Source organism: Tachyglossus aculeatus, chromosome X3, assembly GCF_015852505.1.
Source record: "Tachyglossus aculeatus isolate mTacAcu1 chromosome X3, mTacAcu1.pri, whole genome shotgun sequence".
NCBI classification, from domain to species: domain Eukaryota; kingdom Metazoa; phylum Chordata; class Mammalia; order Monotremata; family Tachyglossidae; genus Tachyglossus; species Tachyglossus aculeatus.
This window is the reverse complement of record NC_052099.1, coordinates 24,862,960-24,875,915: the sequence shown is the minus strand read 5'-3', so window position 1 is coordinate 24,875,915 and position 12,956 is coordinate 24,862,960. Positions and strand designations below refer to the sequence as shown.

Here is a 12,956-nt window from a genome sequence, read left to right as displayed (position 1 = left end):
TTATCTAAAAGTAGAACTCTTCCAGAAATATTCATCAATTTTGTTATTTCTCCCTTACATTACGTCTACCTATAAGCTATGTTTGCTAGCACTTAAAAATTCAGAACTGTATATTAAAGGTAGTTTTCAAGGTGGTTTCAGGACTGATTAAGTGATTGTTCTGGAGCTGATCAGGACGAAGGAATTTTTAGTAGAAAAAAGTAAGTCTCAATGAGTTTTTGGTCCACAGAATTTTAGTAGTCCAATAACAAAATGTCGTAACATTTGTTCAGTATACGATATTTTAAGCTGCCCTGTAAAAAAAATCATAAATATTCCTTGATGATATTCCTGTCTCATGAATTGCTCGATGTGTAGTTGCCTTGCAGTTCTTCAAGAAACCAATTTTCTGGCTAGCGTCTTCCCCAAAAGTTAATTTTATGGGGGAAAGTGCTTGAGGCCACTCTCTGAGGAGCAAAATACTCATGAAGATTGTTTGGAAGTGCAAATTATTGCTCCCGTTTTCCATTGAAAAGAGTCTACTGGAGGGATCTTTGAATCTGGAGTTTGGACCTTAGTTACGAAGCAAACAGGCTAATTTTTAATACTTGTTAGAATGAAACATTTTGTAGAGATCATAAGTTGTCAACTTTTGAGTTTCATTCTGAATGTCAGGTTGCTTGTTGCAAAATTAAAATATTCTAATCTGATTTTTAGGTCTGTTGTGTACTTATACGGTGATTTTTAGCAGTCTAGCCCTCCTCTTGTCCACCAACTTCTGAGGAATATATTCCCTCAACATTTGACTTATTTAGCTTGGTCTTTAAGAAAAAAAATGATAGAAACAAAAGCTGGAATTGATGGTCTTAATTTAAAGGATTAAAGCAGCTGACTTCTGTTACTTAAAATCTTCCTGTTCCTCACTGTTCTCTGATGGTAGATTTCTGCCACAGAATTACAGAAGGGTAAGGAGAAAACAAATAAATGAACTGTTAGAACTATGGTGTCATGGTAACCTCTTGTACATATCTCAAAATTTAGCATGGGACTTCCCTCAATACTCTTAAATTGGTTTTAACATTGTCTATAAAACACATTTTCTCAGTTTATTCCCCAGATATGCCTTCCAGGCTTCCAATCCAAGACATTTTTGCTGGACTGGTAACAAGTATTGGTACAGCAATACGATACTGGTTTCATTATACACTTGTGGCCTTTGCGTGGTTGGGAGTTGTACCTCTTACAGCATGTGAGTATTAACTCTTCTGCCGAATATCTTTTAACATTACGTACTGAGAGATACCGGGGTATATTGCTACAGAGCTTGCTTTTTAATAATTGCACAGTTAACATATTTTAGCCAGGCTCTCTATTAAAATAGACTATCAAGAAGCAGTGTTTTAAAGACTTAGTTTGGATATGTAAGGAAGATTTAACTCCCTTGCCTGGATTTTGTGTACCTTATTTTATTTGTCTTTTAGGAATTAATTTTTAATTCTTAATTTTTAATAATCTGTGAGCACCCTGTATTTGTGGAACTAAAAACCCATCAAAACTAGGGAATTATTTTAACCTACATCCCATTTCAGAGCCTTTGTTCATATCCTTGTAAGTATATATAAACTTCAGAGATCATTATTAATGGGACATGAAAGCTATATATAAACATATGTGTGTGTCTATAATATATTTTTAATTCATAGAACTTTTTCCATTGCGCTCCCATTAATGTCAAATATCAAAGTTTCTTAGTATTGTCAGTATCGAAGAATGAAATGTCACTAGATGAATTTTGCTGCAGAATAATTTTTTTAACTGAAAATGGGAGCTCCTTTACTTTCTACTTTTGAATGCTGTTTGGTTAAGTAACTTTCAGTGGCAAACAAAGTTTAAATCAATGTTATATTTGTATGTCCATGCTTAAACAGAAAACCCACAAGTTTGGGGGAAAAGTAATGACTAGTTAATTCAATTGGGAATATATTTTTCCGTCTTTTACAAGTCAGTTTGAGAAGACATTGAATATTCTTTAAAACTAATGCGTTCAAGTATTTTTTAAAAAATCCAATATGCTGTGTGGATTGCATTAAGTATGGAATGTCTCATGTGACTGTTGATGAAATTGAAAATAAAAAGCAAGGGAAAGCACAAGATAGGAAAAGCAGGGTAAAAGGATAGAAAGATCTTGTTGCAGCAAATCAAAACCTCACTATATGCTTCAGCTTATATAATAAAAATTTCAAGTCACTGTAGGTTGTTTATACAGAGTTTGAACTGTGCAGTTGAACAAGGAATAATTTATAATTCTTGGTTGTTCTTGTGTTATAGCAGTACCATTTAAGATCGTTTACCTCATGTTCTGAACGTTAATATTCCAGAACCACTGATCTATACTTCATCTCTTATCACAAGAAGACACTATCCACAGATTCGTGGATGGAGGCTTAAAATGCTAATTTAAGAGTTTGCTAGTTTGAGCTATTGTCTGATCTCTTGACGGTTATAAAAATTTGCTTCAAAATGACTTTGGCAATCCTTGCTTTTCTCTTGGAGCTTTTCAGTCGTGTTCAGGGTGAGGATCTGCAGAATCCTACCTCCTCCAAAAAGCTCTTCCTTATTGATTTCTCAACACCCAAAGCCCCCTCAACTCTTAGGCCAATTCTAGCACTTATGAAGTTATTTTAAACAGCCTCAGAATTCGTGTGCATATGCCTATTTCTTTTTTTTTTGACTAGTCTTGTTGTAAACATTGGCGTATAATCTTCTGTGTGTAAAGCATTGCACCAAGCAGGTACTCTAAATGCTACTACTATTTATTTTTAATTTATGTAAGGTGTAATTTAACTCATTTGCAATTTAGTGCCACATAACTCCCAAAATTTTAATTGTGTTCTCTGTCATCTGGACTGTAAGACCCCGGAGGGCAATAAACATGTCCGGCAACTCTGTTGTATTGTTCTCTCTCAAGTGCTTGTTACAGTGCTCTGCAGAAAGTAAGTGTTCAAGTACCATGATTGATTGCCCCTCAGGTCTTCAAAGATCTGTGAAAATACAGGCAGTGGATTTACAATTTCCAAACAGTAAAGATTTAAGTAAAGTGCTACAGGTTTCAAATTCTGACATTTTGTATTTGTGTGGGTTTTTGTCCTTTAGGCCGCATCTACAAGTGCTTATTTACTGGCTCCGTGAGCTCACTACTGACACTGCCTTTGGACATGCTTTCCACGTAAGTTATAACCTGATAATGAAGTGCTGCTATATTTAGAAATTCAAGTCTTTTTTTAATGTCGTTTTTTTTCCCCTGTACACACTTAGTAGGTGTCCCCATATTTATCTTTAGGCAGGAGGAGATCATAGTCAGTTCTTCTAAGTGTGTTTTCATTCTATGTTTAAGTTGAAACAATGTTAGGGAATTAAGGGATAGCCTTCTCATAGCATTCTTCTGTCTGGATACAGTGTAGTATAGTGGCAGAAGAAATTTTTGTGCATATGGCATTAATACCGAAATGAATACCGTAGAGTTTTCTGCATACTGTTTGTGTGCCCGTGTGCACTTGGCTGAGTACAGTAGTCAGCTCATTCCCTGCCCGCAAGGAGTTTGTAATGCGAGGTTCTTCAGGAAAGCAGCTTTCGCAATATAGAAGAGCTGACAGTAATGGTTTTTCAGAAGTTGCTGATTGAATTATGCGTAGAATTACTAGTGTCTAAAGAATTATTATCATCATCATCATCATCAATTGTATTTATCGAGCGCTGTACTGAGGGCTTGGGAAGTACAAATTGGCAACATATAGAGACCGTCCCTACCCAACAGTGGGCTCACAGTCTAAAAGGGGGAGACAAAATCAAACATACTAACAAAATAAAATAAATAGAATAGGTATGTACAAGTAAAATAAATAAATAAATAGAGTAATAAATATGTACAAACATATACATATCTACAGGTGCTGTGGGGAAGGGAAGGAGGTAAGATGGGGGGATGGGTTAGATGCTCAGCATCAAACACTGGTATCTTAATTCCATTATCCATTAGATAATTAACTCCATAACTCCATTAGAAGTGACAGGAAAAAATACTTGGTTTCCATTTGTATTACCTATCAAGGGTAGCGGTAATAGTTTTTGGTAGGAAAGGCAAAAATATTGGTGGAAACACCAGATAGGGGAGCTGCCAAAACAGTAGAAAGTTTAGACAGATGATTCTAACATCAGTAAATTGTAAAATAATAATAATGGTATTTATTAAGCTCTTTACTATGTGCCAAGAACTGTTCTAAGTGCTGGGGTAGATATTTGTTTTGTTGTCTGTCTCCCCCTTCTAGACTGTGAGCCCGCTGTTGGGTAGGGACTGTCTCTATGTGTTGCCGACTTGTACTTCCCAAGCGCTTAGTACAGTGCCCTGCACACAGTAAGCACTCAGTAAATACGATTGAATGGAATGGAATGAATGCTGCGTGCAGAGCACTGTACTAAGCAAAGAGCTCAATACAACAGGGTTTATATGCCGCAAGCAGCATACAGTATAGAGGGGGAGATCCACATTAAAATAAATTACAGATACATACAAAAGTCCTGTGGGGCGAATAAAGGGTACAAATCCAGGTTCAGGAGCGACACAGAGAGGGAGAGTAGGGGAAATGAGGGTTTAGTTGGGGAAGACCTCTTGGAGGAGATGTGATTTTTAAAAAGGCTCTGAAGGAAGGAAAAATGATTATCTGTCAGATATGAAGCAGGAGGGAGCTCCAGGCCGGAGGCAGGACATGAGTACGGGTTCTAACAATAACTGTTGCCCTAATCTAGTAGGTTGGTGAAGACAGGAAAAAAAAGTGCTTGTCTGCCACCTCGGCTGCTTAGTGAAGAATCCAGCCAGCTTTGGGATACAGGGTGACTGGAAAGCTACTTAAGGGTACTACTACAAGACAGCTTTAAATGATTCTTTAAACTACTATAATGGCAATATCATCTTCACTACCACAATTATTTAAGAGTCCTACAGTGCCAAGCACTGTACTAGGCCCTGAGGAAGGTAAATTTTTTACAAGATGATACACAGCCCTGTCTTCAATCGTGAAAGTAGTGGGTTACCATACACAGAGAAGAAATCCAACTTAGACTACTCAAAGCATGTAAAGTAAAAGAAATAACTAATAATGAACATCAGAAACAGCTCACTTGGGCCAACAGGGTATAAAGTCCAACCTCTGCACAGGACTTCAGATGTTCAGACTTTTTCCACAGTGTTCCAAGTGTTTTAAAGGCTGCATAGCCAGCTCCTTATCACTATCCCTGCAGCTGTGAATAGTTTTTTCCCCCCATGGAGGAGGGAGAGCCCATAAGTTAGGGGGCTCTTTTTTTACCTTCTCTACCACTTTGGGGGATCCAGGCTCCAGAACTTGAGCTAATTCACTCTGGGATGATAGTTTCCTTTAACTGGTGAAATTAGCCGGCTGCTTTAAAATGTTTGTGATATGATTTGCTGTGCTGTCAGTGGGTCCATGTAAACGAATGCAAAATTTTCAATTCTGTAGCTTTATTTACCGAGATGGTTATTTGTTTGGAAATTTATGTCACTAGACTCCCAGGCCTGTGCTTATTAATGCCCATTGCCTTCTCAATAATTATTCCTTTAGGGAGAAAGGAACAAGAACATGAAAGTTCTTTTTGAATATTTTGACTTTAGTGGTCTATTTTTCGACGTGAAATTATCCTTTTAGAAGGATTTGCTTTGTTATGCAAAGTTTTATTAGAATTCAGTTAAACCGTATGACGTACAAGAATGTAAACGTTCCTTGGAAAGGAGAGAAATTTGGGGGCTTGACTATTAATAATTCCCCTTTACATTTTTTGATCCATGGTTGTAAGTACTTTAGTATGAATTTTTTAAAAAAATTCAGCGATTTTGGTGTACTAGATTTAGTGTGTTGTTTTTAGGAACAAGTTTATTTAAAACTTTTTTCTATTTTAATAGGGAAAACTTACTGGCAGATTGTTTGCAGGGTTGTTTTGTGGTGACATGCACTCTTTGCGCCTTCATCAGTCTGGTATGGTTGCGAGAACAAATAGTCCACGGTGGAGCGCCGCTGTGGTTGGAACAGAATCAAGCTCAGCCTCTCAATGGTGTTGGGCCACAGAATGAGGTAAGTAAACTCTCCAGCAGTTTAATTTGCTTCCACAGGTCAGGGAAGCAAAATAGGTTTAGGATCCAGGGTAAATGAGATAGCGCAGACGTGCTTCGGAACAAAATAAAGTGTTTAATTTATTCAAGGGTATTTCTTTACCCAATGGTGCAACACCCTACGTACCTAATTCTAAACATGGTGGGAGGTGGTGGTTGTGGCGGGGCGCAAAACCCATGTTATGGAAAACTCAGCTGTAATACCTGTCCTGCTGCTCCAACTACATGTCCCATCGTCACAGCGTGCCACATTCGTACAGGCGTATGTTGTTGGACAGATGTTCTTTAATTGCCTAATAGGCTCACCAAAGGGCATATTGAAAAACCCAATTCTGCTAGATCTGAGCACATACTGCTAGATTTGTCTCGGGATTTCCGTGAAGTACTGACTCCTCCTCCCAAGGTAGATAAAATTATTGGTGAGCCCGTGAACCCCAGTATGTGTTTCTTTGGATGCGATTTGTATTGGGTTCTTCTACTGACTCATACATTTTCTCCTGATTTGTTTTTCTTTTCAGGCTCAAGGTGTAGGCAATGGTGTTGTTGAAAACATTGCACTTGATGAACCTGCTAATCCTCCAGCTGAGAACGCGGTAGTAGGAGAAAACCCAGAAATCCAAGAAGAGCAGGCTGACGAAGAAGAGGATGACAATGAAGATGAAGAAGATGCCGTTGTTGAAGATGCAGCAGACGCTAATAATGGGGCACAAGGTAATACCTGTTTCGAAGATCAAGACTGATCCCTAAAATTGTGTGCCAGGTGTTGGTCGGGGCGGCGGTGGTGAACCAGTGGCAGAGTTGGGAGAGAGGACCGAATTTTTTTTAGTATCCTAAAGAGCTTCAATTCCGAAACTCCTCGTGTTCCAATCTTAACTGTGATAGCTTTTTGTGGAGCGTTACATCAACATGAATTTAGTTTTTTGTGGGTCTGTCACATATATAAAATGGAAATGTTTTTGGAAGAATCCCTGAACCAATGTCCCTTTTACTAACGTGAGATATTGCACTTTTAAGCTTAGAAGAATCTGCCTTCTTGGGATCGCAGGTGCAGAATGTTGGTAAATTAAGCTTAAGGAGGATTTGAAGAGCATGTCCGTTCGGCGGGCATGTAGGGCCGTATGGGAGAAGGGATCAGGAAGTCTCTTCATCATTAAAGTGCACGAGTCCATTAGTGAATGGTCTCTTCCAGTGCTCTGTGGACAACTGTGGGCTGTGGGTTACTGGCCCCCATTTTATCTTGCAGTTACCTTTCACCTAAGTACTTAAAACCCTAAGCCTGAGATTTTTTCCTGTTAGTGTTTGCTCTTAGGCTTTGTATTTCTAAACTGTAAACCATCATTACAGATGACATGAACTGGAACGCTTTAGAATGGGATCGAGCCGCGGAAGAGCTCACGTGGGAGAGAGTGAGTAAGAGCCCTCCTTCTGAAATGATTTAAACTTGGCAGGAGTTTAGAGGTCATGGTCCAGACAGAATGGCCTAAATAATTAACCATACTTTCTTTTACAAGGATGAATATGAGTTCCTGTAATAATCTATAGCAAAGGGACGCCTCTACTCAGACTGATTTAACTGTTTAACTGGAAATTTCAGAGAAAATTAAGAAGCCTGACTTTTCTAGTACTTGCATTTTGTTCTTTACTTCCTTGGGTAATAATAACAATGGGGCATTTGTCAAGCACTGTGCTAAGTCCTGGGGTATCAGGCCCCACATGGGGCTCACAGTCTACATAGGCGGGAGAACAGGTATCGAGCTCCCTCAGGTCCCTCATCTGCAAAATGGACACAGAGAAGTTGTGACTTGCCCAGAGTGGCAGAACTCGGATTAGAACCCAGCTCCTCTGACTCCCAGGCTCCTCTTGCCATTTTATGTTACAGAAAGCATAAAAACCAAATTGAAACTCTGGGCTCTTGGTGACAGAAGGTTTATGCTTCCCAATTAGTTTGTCTTCCCCTCTTCCCTTCTCTTTCCACTTACCAGTCACAGGTGGTAGACCTTTTGTGGCATTGTAATTCTTTCGTATAAGTTTGAACATTTTTAGTTAAATATAGCAAAGTTTACAAAGCTATTCAGATGATTAAGGACCTCTTCATAATGAGAACAGCATAATGGAGAACTAATTTTAATGGATTTGAAACCCATTTTCTGAATATCCCCTTGAAATGAATAGTAATTATAATTATGGTATTTACGCCCTTGCTCTGTCAAGCAGTGATCTAAGCACTGGGGTAGATACAAGTTAATCGGATTGGACACAGTCCTTGTCCCAAATGGGGCTCAGTCTAAAGTAGGAGGGAGAACAGGTATTGAATCCCCATTTTACAGATGAGGACACTGAGGCACAGAGAAGCTGTAACTTGACCGAGGTCACACAGCAGGCAATTGGCAGAGCCAAGATTAGAACCCAGTACCCATTCTCTTGGCCACGTTGTTTCTCATGTAACTTCTGTTACTCAAGCTGGAAGTTATTTGGTGGCAGAAGTCCAAGATAAGTAGTTTGATCAGTGGAAAATGATACTCTTGTGTTTGGGTTTATTTTTTAATCTGGTCATTGAATTATGAATGTAATTTTTTTCTTAGATGCTTGGACTGGATGGATCTCTAGTTTTTCTAGTAAGTAAGCTCCTATTTAAAGATTGAGTTCTGGCTCGTTTATTTCATTCAAAGTATTCCATGTAACCAGGGCAACCTGAAACTGTTTAGTCAGTCATCACAAGAATTTTATATGATGTTCTAAACATCTACCAACTCGTTGCATTGTGCTTTCCCAAGCTTTTAGTGCAGAGTAAGGGCTTAATAAGTAACATCGATATCATTGATTCAATGGGTTTTTGTATATATTAAATACTTACTATGTGCTAAGCACTGTACTGTTAGATACAGGATAATCAGAATGAACAGTCCCCATCCCACATGGAGTTCACAGTTTAAGGGGTCAGGAGATTTTTTGAGACAGAGAGAGAGTGTGTGCACACACACATGCACACGTCTGCACGTGTGCACACACTGAAGTCTAAAACTATGACACGAAGCCAGAGCTACCCTGAGTCTATACAGGGCAAGGACTGCATGTATCTCTCCTGAATTTCTGGTCCTGCTTTATTGCACAGAAAACCATCCTGTTACGTGGTGAAGCTCTACTAATTTTAGTACTGAGTGGGATATCAAGCCTGGAGATGACTAAGATGGAGGCATGAGGCTCACACTTACCTATCAGTCAATCGATCAGTGATATCTTTTGAGCGCTGAGCACTGAATTAAGTGCTTGCGAAAGTACAATATAACAGATTTGGTAGACACTTTCCATGCCCACCTTCTTATAATATCAAAATTTTGGCCTTAAGTGGTCAGCAAAAAGGCAATCTGGTGAAACTAAGGCATAGGGAGTCCAAGGCGGTGGGGAGGAGAATAGAAGTTAGGTTTCCAGTAGGGACAAAGGGGAGGAAGGAATGCGTAGACACTGTAATGGGTTAACTGACACAGGATGTGTGGAATTTTTTTTTGTAGTTTGTATATAACAAGTGTGCTTAATAAATACTGTACTGTAAATTACATGTCTTCAGAGAACCATGTAGGAATTTGTGTTGCTTATTTGCAGTAACTAAATGCAGCTCTGCAAAGTTTTTTTGTCAGTAATTCACCGAACAATCACTCACCTTGCATTTTGTTCATATAAAGAAAACTTTTATTGGTTAAGGCTGGGGGTTAATACCTTGTGAAGATTTCCTCTAGGATTTTAATTGACAATCCAAAAAAAAAAAGGTCTTAATTTTGTGAACTTGGGCCAACTGCTTATTAGTGTTTTTCAATTTTTCTTGCAGGAGCACGTCTTCTGGGTAGTGTCTTTAAACACCCTGTTTATTCTTGTCTTTGGTAGGTGGCAGTATATTTCGAATGACTTTAAAATGTTCATTCTGTTCCTTTGCAAATCAAGTTGCATGTTAGTTTTTCCCCAGATGTGTAGTCTACTTAAGAATGTGGCGGGGAATTGTGTGGGAAGGCCTTCCTGTTTTAAATGCACCAGCCATTTAATATGGAATATCCTTGCCACCCTACTAAGAGTGGTGATTCAGGGATTTAAGGAAGGAGTAAGTGTATTTTCCGTATATCAGTGACCACTATTTAGGGAGAAAGTCCGGCAAATGGACTATGAAGTTCCCCAGTTTGCCCTATAACTGGCATCATGCTGAGGGTAGGAATAAAAATTATATTAGCATGTATGGGAGAGAGAGAAAGAAGGTTAATATTATCGTAAATATTTCTAAAAATATATTTGTCTTTGGTTCAAAATTGCATAATTATAGCTAATATCACTTCTCCACTTGTCACTAGCAGTAATTTCAGTGTATTGTCCTCATCAATTTGTGCTCCTACGTCTTAGACTAAGCAACTTGATCCAAACATGCCTATTTGGCCAAGGCAAATTGGGAAAAACCGATCTTACCAGGCATGTGATTTTTGTGAAAATTGAAGACTTTTTGTTTCTGATTTACTAGTAGTTTTAACTATTTACATCTTTTCTTAATCCATATTCTTTGAAAATCATGCGTTTTAAAGACTGCTACTTGAAATTTTGACACAGAGCCAACTCAATAGGAAATGTTTTTCAAAGCGGACTCCATCAATATTTGAAACTCGCTAAAGGCTCTTTGTATAAATGTGGAACACTTATTCATGTAAAATTTTTACCTGCATGTCTGTTTTTCATCGTTATAAATTATAAAAATAGGATCATACCTTTTTGGGTACAGCTTAATATAGATAAATTTTCCACAACAGTCAAACCTGCTGATACTTGGCAAGTTATGCCGTCAAGAAATTTTTCACATAATTACTATAATTGCCAAAATATTTCTGAAATATGAAAATTAGAAATTATTGTGAAAGGAGGGCTAGTGTCCTTTTTCAAATGAATATTTTGGGTAAAAGCATTTTAAGCAAATCCCTCTTTTAGTGGAAGTAAGTTATATAATTGGATTTTGCCCATTGCTGTGGATGCAGCCAGCCAGTGTACTTTGCCTAGTACCATCTTAGAGCCCTGACTTTATCCAGTTTTAAACTTTCTTAAAAGCTATTAGCTCCTAAGGAATCAATTGAATTACTTGTAGATCTGGATCCCCTTTTCAATAAATCTAGGCTCATGGCTAGAACTAGTCCTAAAGATTGGCATCTGTAATAGGTAAAGAGTGTTTAAACACTTTTTAAAGTTAACTCCTTCTTCCCTTTCCATCATAACTCGTTTTCTTCCCTCTCCCATTCATCATCCATTACTTAGTTTTCCTTTGTCTACCTCCAGTATATAACCCTCTTTTATCTTATGTTTGTCTCCTGAAGTAAAGAATTGTTTTTTTAATATATTGTAAAATTGAAAAGTAAATGTGAAGTACAAAAAACCACCTCTATTGAAGCTGGAAAAAAGCTGTTTAGAATGTATAATGATGAAGTTTTCATTTGAATATTTTTCCCTCCAGCATTTTGTCCTTACCACATTGGTCATTTCTCTGTTGTTGGCTTGGGCTTTGAGGAATATGTAAGTACAATAACTTCTCCAGTTTTAAAGATAATTGCCGCTCATAATTTGTCTAGGAGTTTGTCACCCGAGGCCATGCCCTGCTTATTCAGCAGAAAATACCCCTTGCTACCATAATAGTCTGAAAAAGCTGAGCTTTCTTGCGCACCCTCCTTCTCCCCCTTCCTCTCAACATCTACTCACAAACCCTCACCACCCCCCCATCCCAAAGTGCCCAGCTAAAGCCACTGGAATTAAATATTATTTTAGTCCCTTGAAGAGTTGTTAGTTGCCACCCCTCCCCAAGGTGTCTAACTTATCCAAAGAATCTCCCTGATATTCAGATTGCATCAGCTCTATTAGTTAGCTTTTAATCCACATTATTGTTGCTGCAAGAACTGCAATATAAAATGGTTTGTTTTTTCTTGTCTCCAGGTCCAAGCATCTCATTTTGAAGGCCTAATCACAACAATAGTTGGCTATGTACTTCTAGCAATAACGTTAATTATTTGTCATGTATCCTTTTGCAGTTGAATGGTGCTTTTTCTTTGTTGGGGGGACGGGGCGGGTGGTAGAGTGTAGAGGTGTTTGGTAGTATTTATTTTTTCCTCCACCCTGAAGTTTCACATAGGGATAAAATGCTGGTATCCATGTTTAGACTAACTCATTACATTTATGAAAAAAACATATCTTCAGTATGACTCAATGTATGTTTCACTAAGCAGGGCATCTTCTAATAGTTTACTGATGTTTGATTTGCGCAGTCACATAATGATGCCCTTTTTAAAAGACTGAATCAAGGAAAGGTGGAACTGTTCCTTCTGAGTCTGACTCCAATCTGGTTTCTGTCCCCGTCACTCCACAAAAAAACAACCCTCTCTAAGGTAACCAGTGACCTTCTTCTCACCAAATCATTCAGTCTCCACTTCACCGTAATCCTCCTAGGTCTCTCAGCTGCCTTCAACACAGTGGACAACCTCCAACTCCTTGAAACATATAATAATAATTATTGTACTTGTTAAGTACTTACTATGTGTCAAGCACTGATCTAAGCACTGGGGTGGGTCCAGATAATCAGGGTGGACGCAGTTCCTGTCCCACGTGGAGGCTCACAGTCTAAATTGGAGGGAGGAGGATTTAATCCCCATTTTACAGATGAGGAAACAGCCACAGAGTAGGTAAATGACTTGCTCAAGGTCCACAACAGACTGATGTCAGAGTTGGGATTAGAACCCCAAATCCTCTGACTCTCAGACCTGTGCTTTTTCCATTGGCCCTGCTGCTTCTC

At 38.5% G+C, this 12,956-nt stretch overlaps 1 protein-coding gene across 3 annotated transcripts in view; it reads left to right on the top strand.

Annotated features, from left to right (window-relative positions):
• MARCHF6 (membrane associated ring-CH-type finger 6) overlaps positions 1 to 12,956 on the top strand; it is a 56,245-nt gene that overhangs the window by 17,691 nt on the left and 25,598 nt on the right. For all 3 annotated transcript variants that reach the window (XM_038770201.1, XM_038770202.1, XM_038770200.1), the window contains exons 4-12: positions 1,085 to 1,228; positions 3,133 to 3,205; positions 5,951 to 6,119; positions 6,676 to 6,868; positions 7,502 to 7,563; positions 8,740 to 8,772; positions 9,981 to 10,032; positions 11,631 to 11,689; positions 12,104 to 12,184. In XM_038770201.1, the coding sequence (XP_038626129.1) occupies positions 1,085 to 1,228; positions 3,133 to 3,205; positions 5,951 to 6,119; positions 6,676 to 6,868; positions 7,502 to 7,563; positions 8,740 to 8,772; positions 9,981 to 10,032; positions 11,631 to 11,689; positions 12,104 to 12,184 (866 nt within the window). The remainder of the gene's footprint in view (positions 1 to 1,084; positions 1,229 to 3,132; positions 3,206 to 5,950; positions 6,120 to 6,675; positions 6,869 to 7,501; positions 7,564 to 8,739; positions 8,773 to 9,980; positions 10,033 to 11,630; positions 11,690 to 12,103; positions 12,185 to 12,956) is intronic.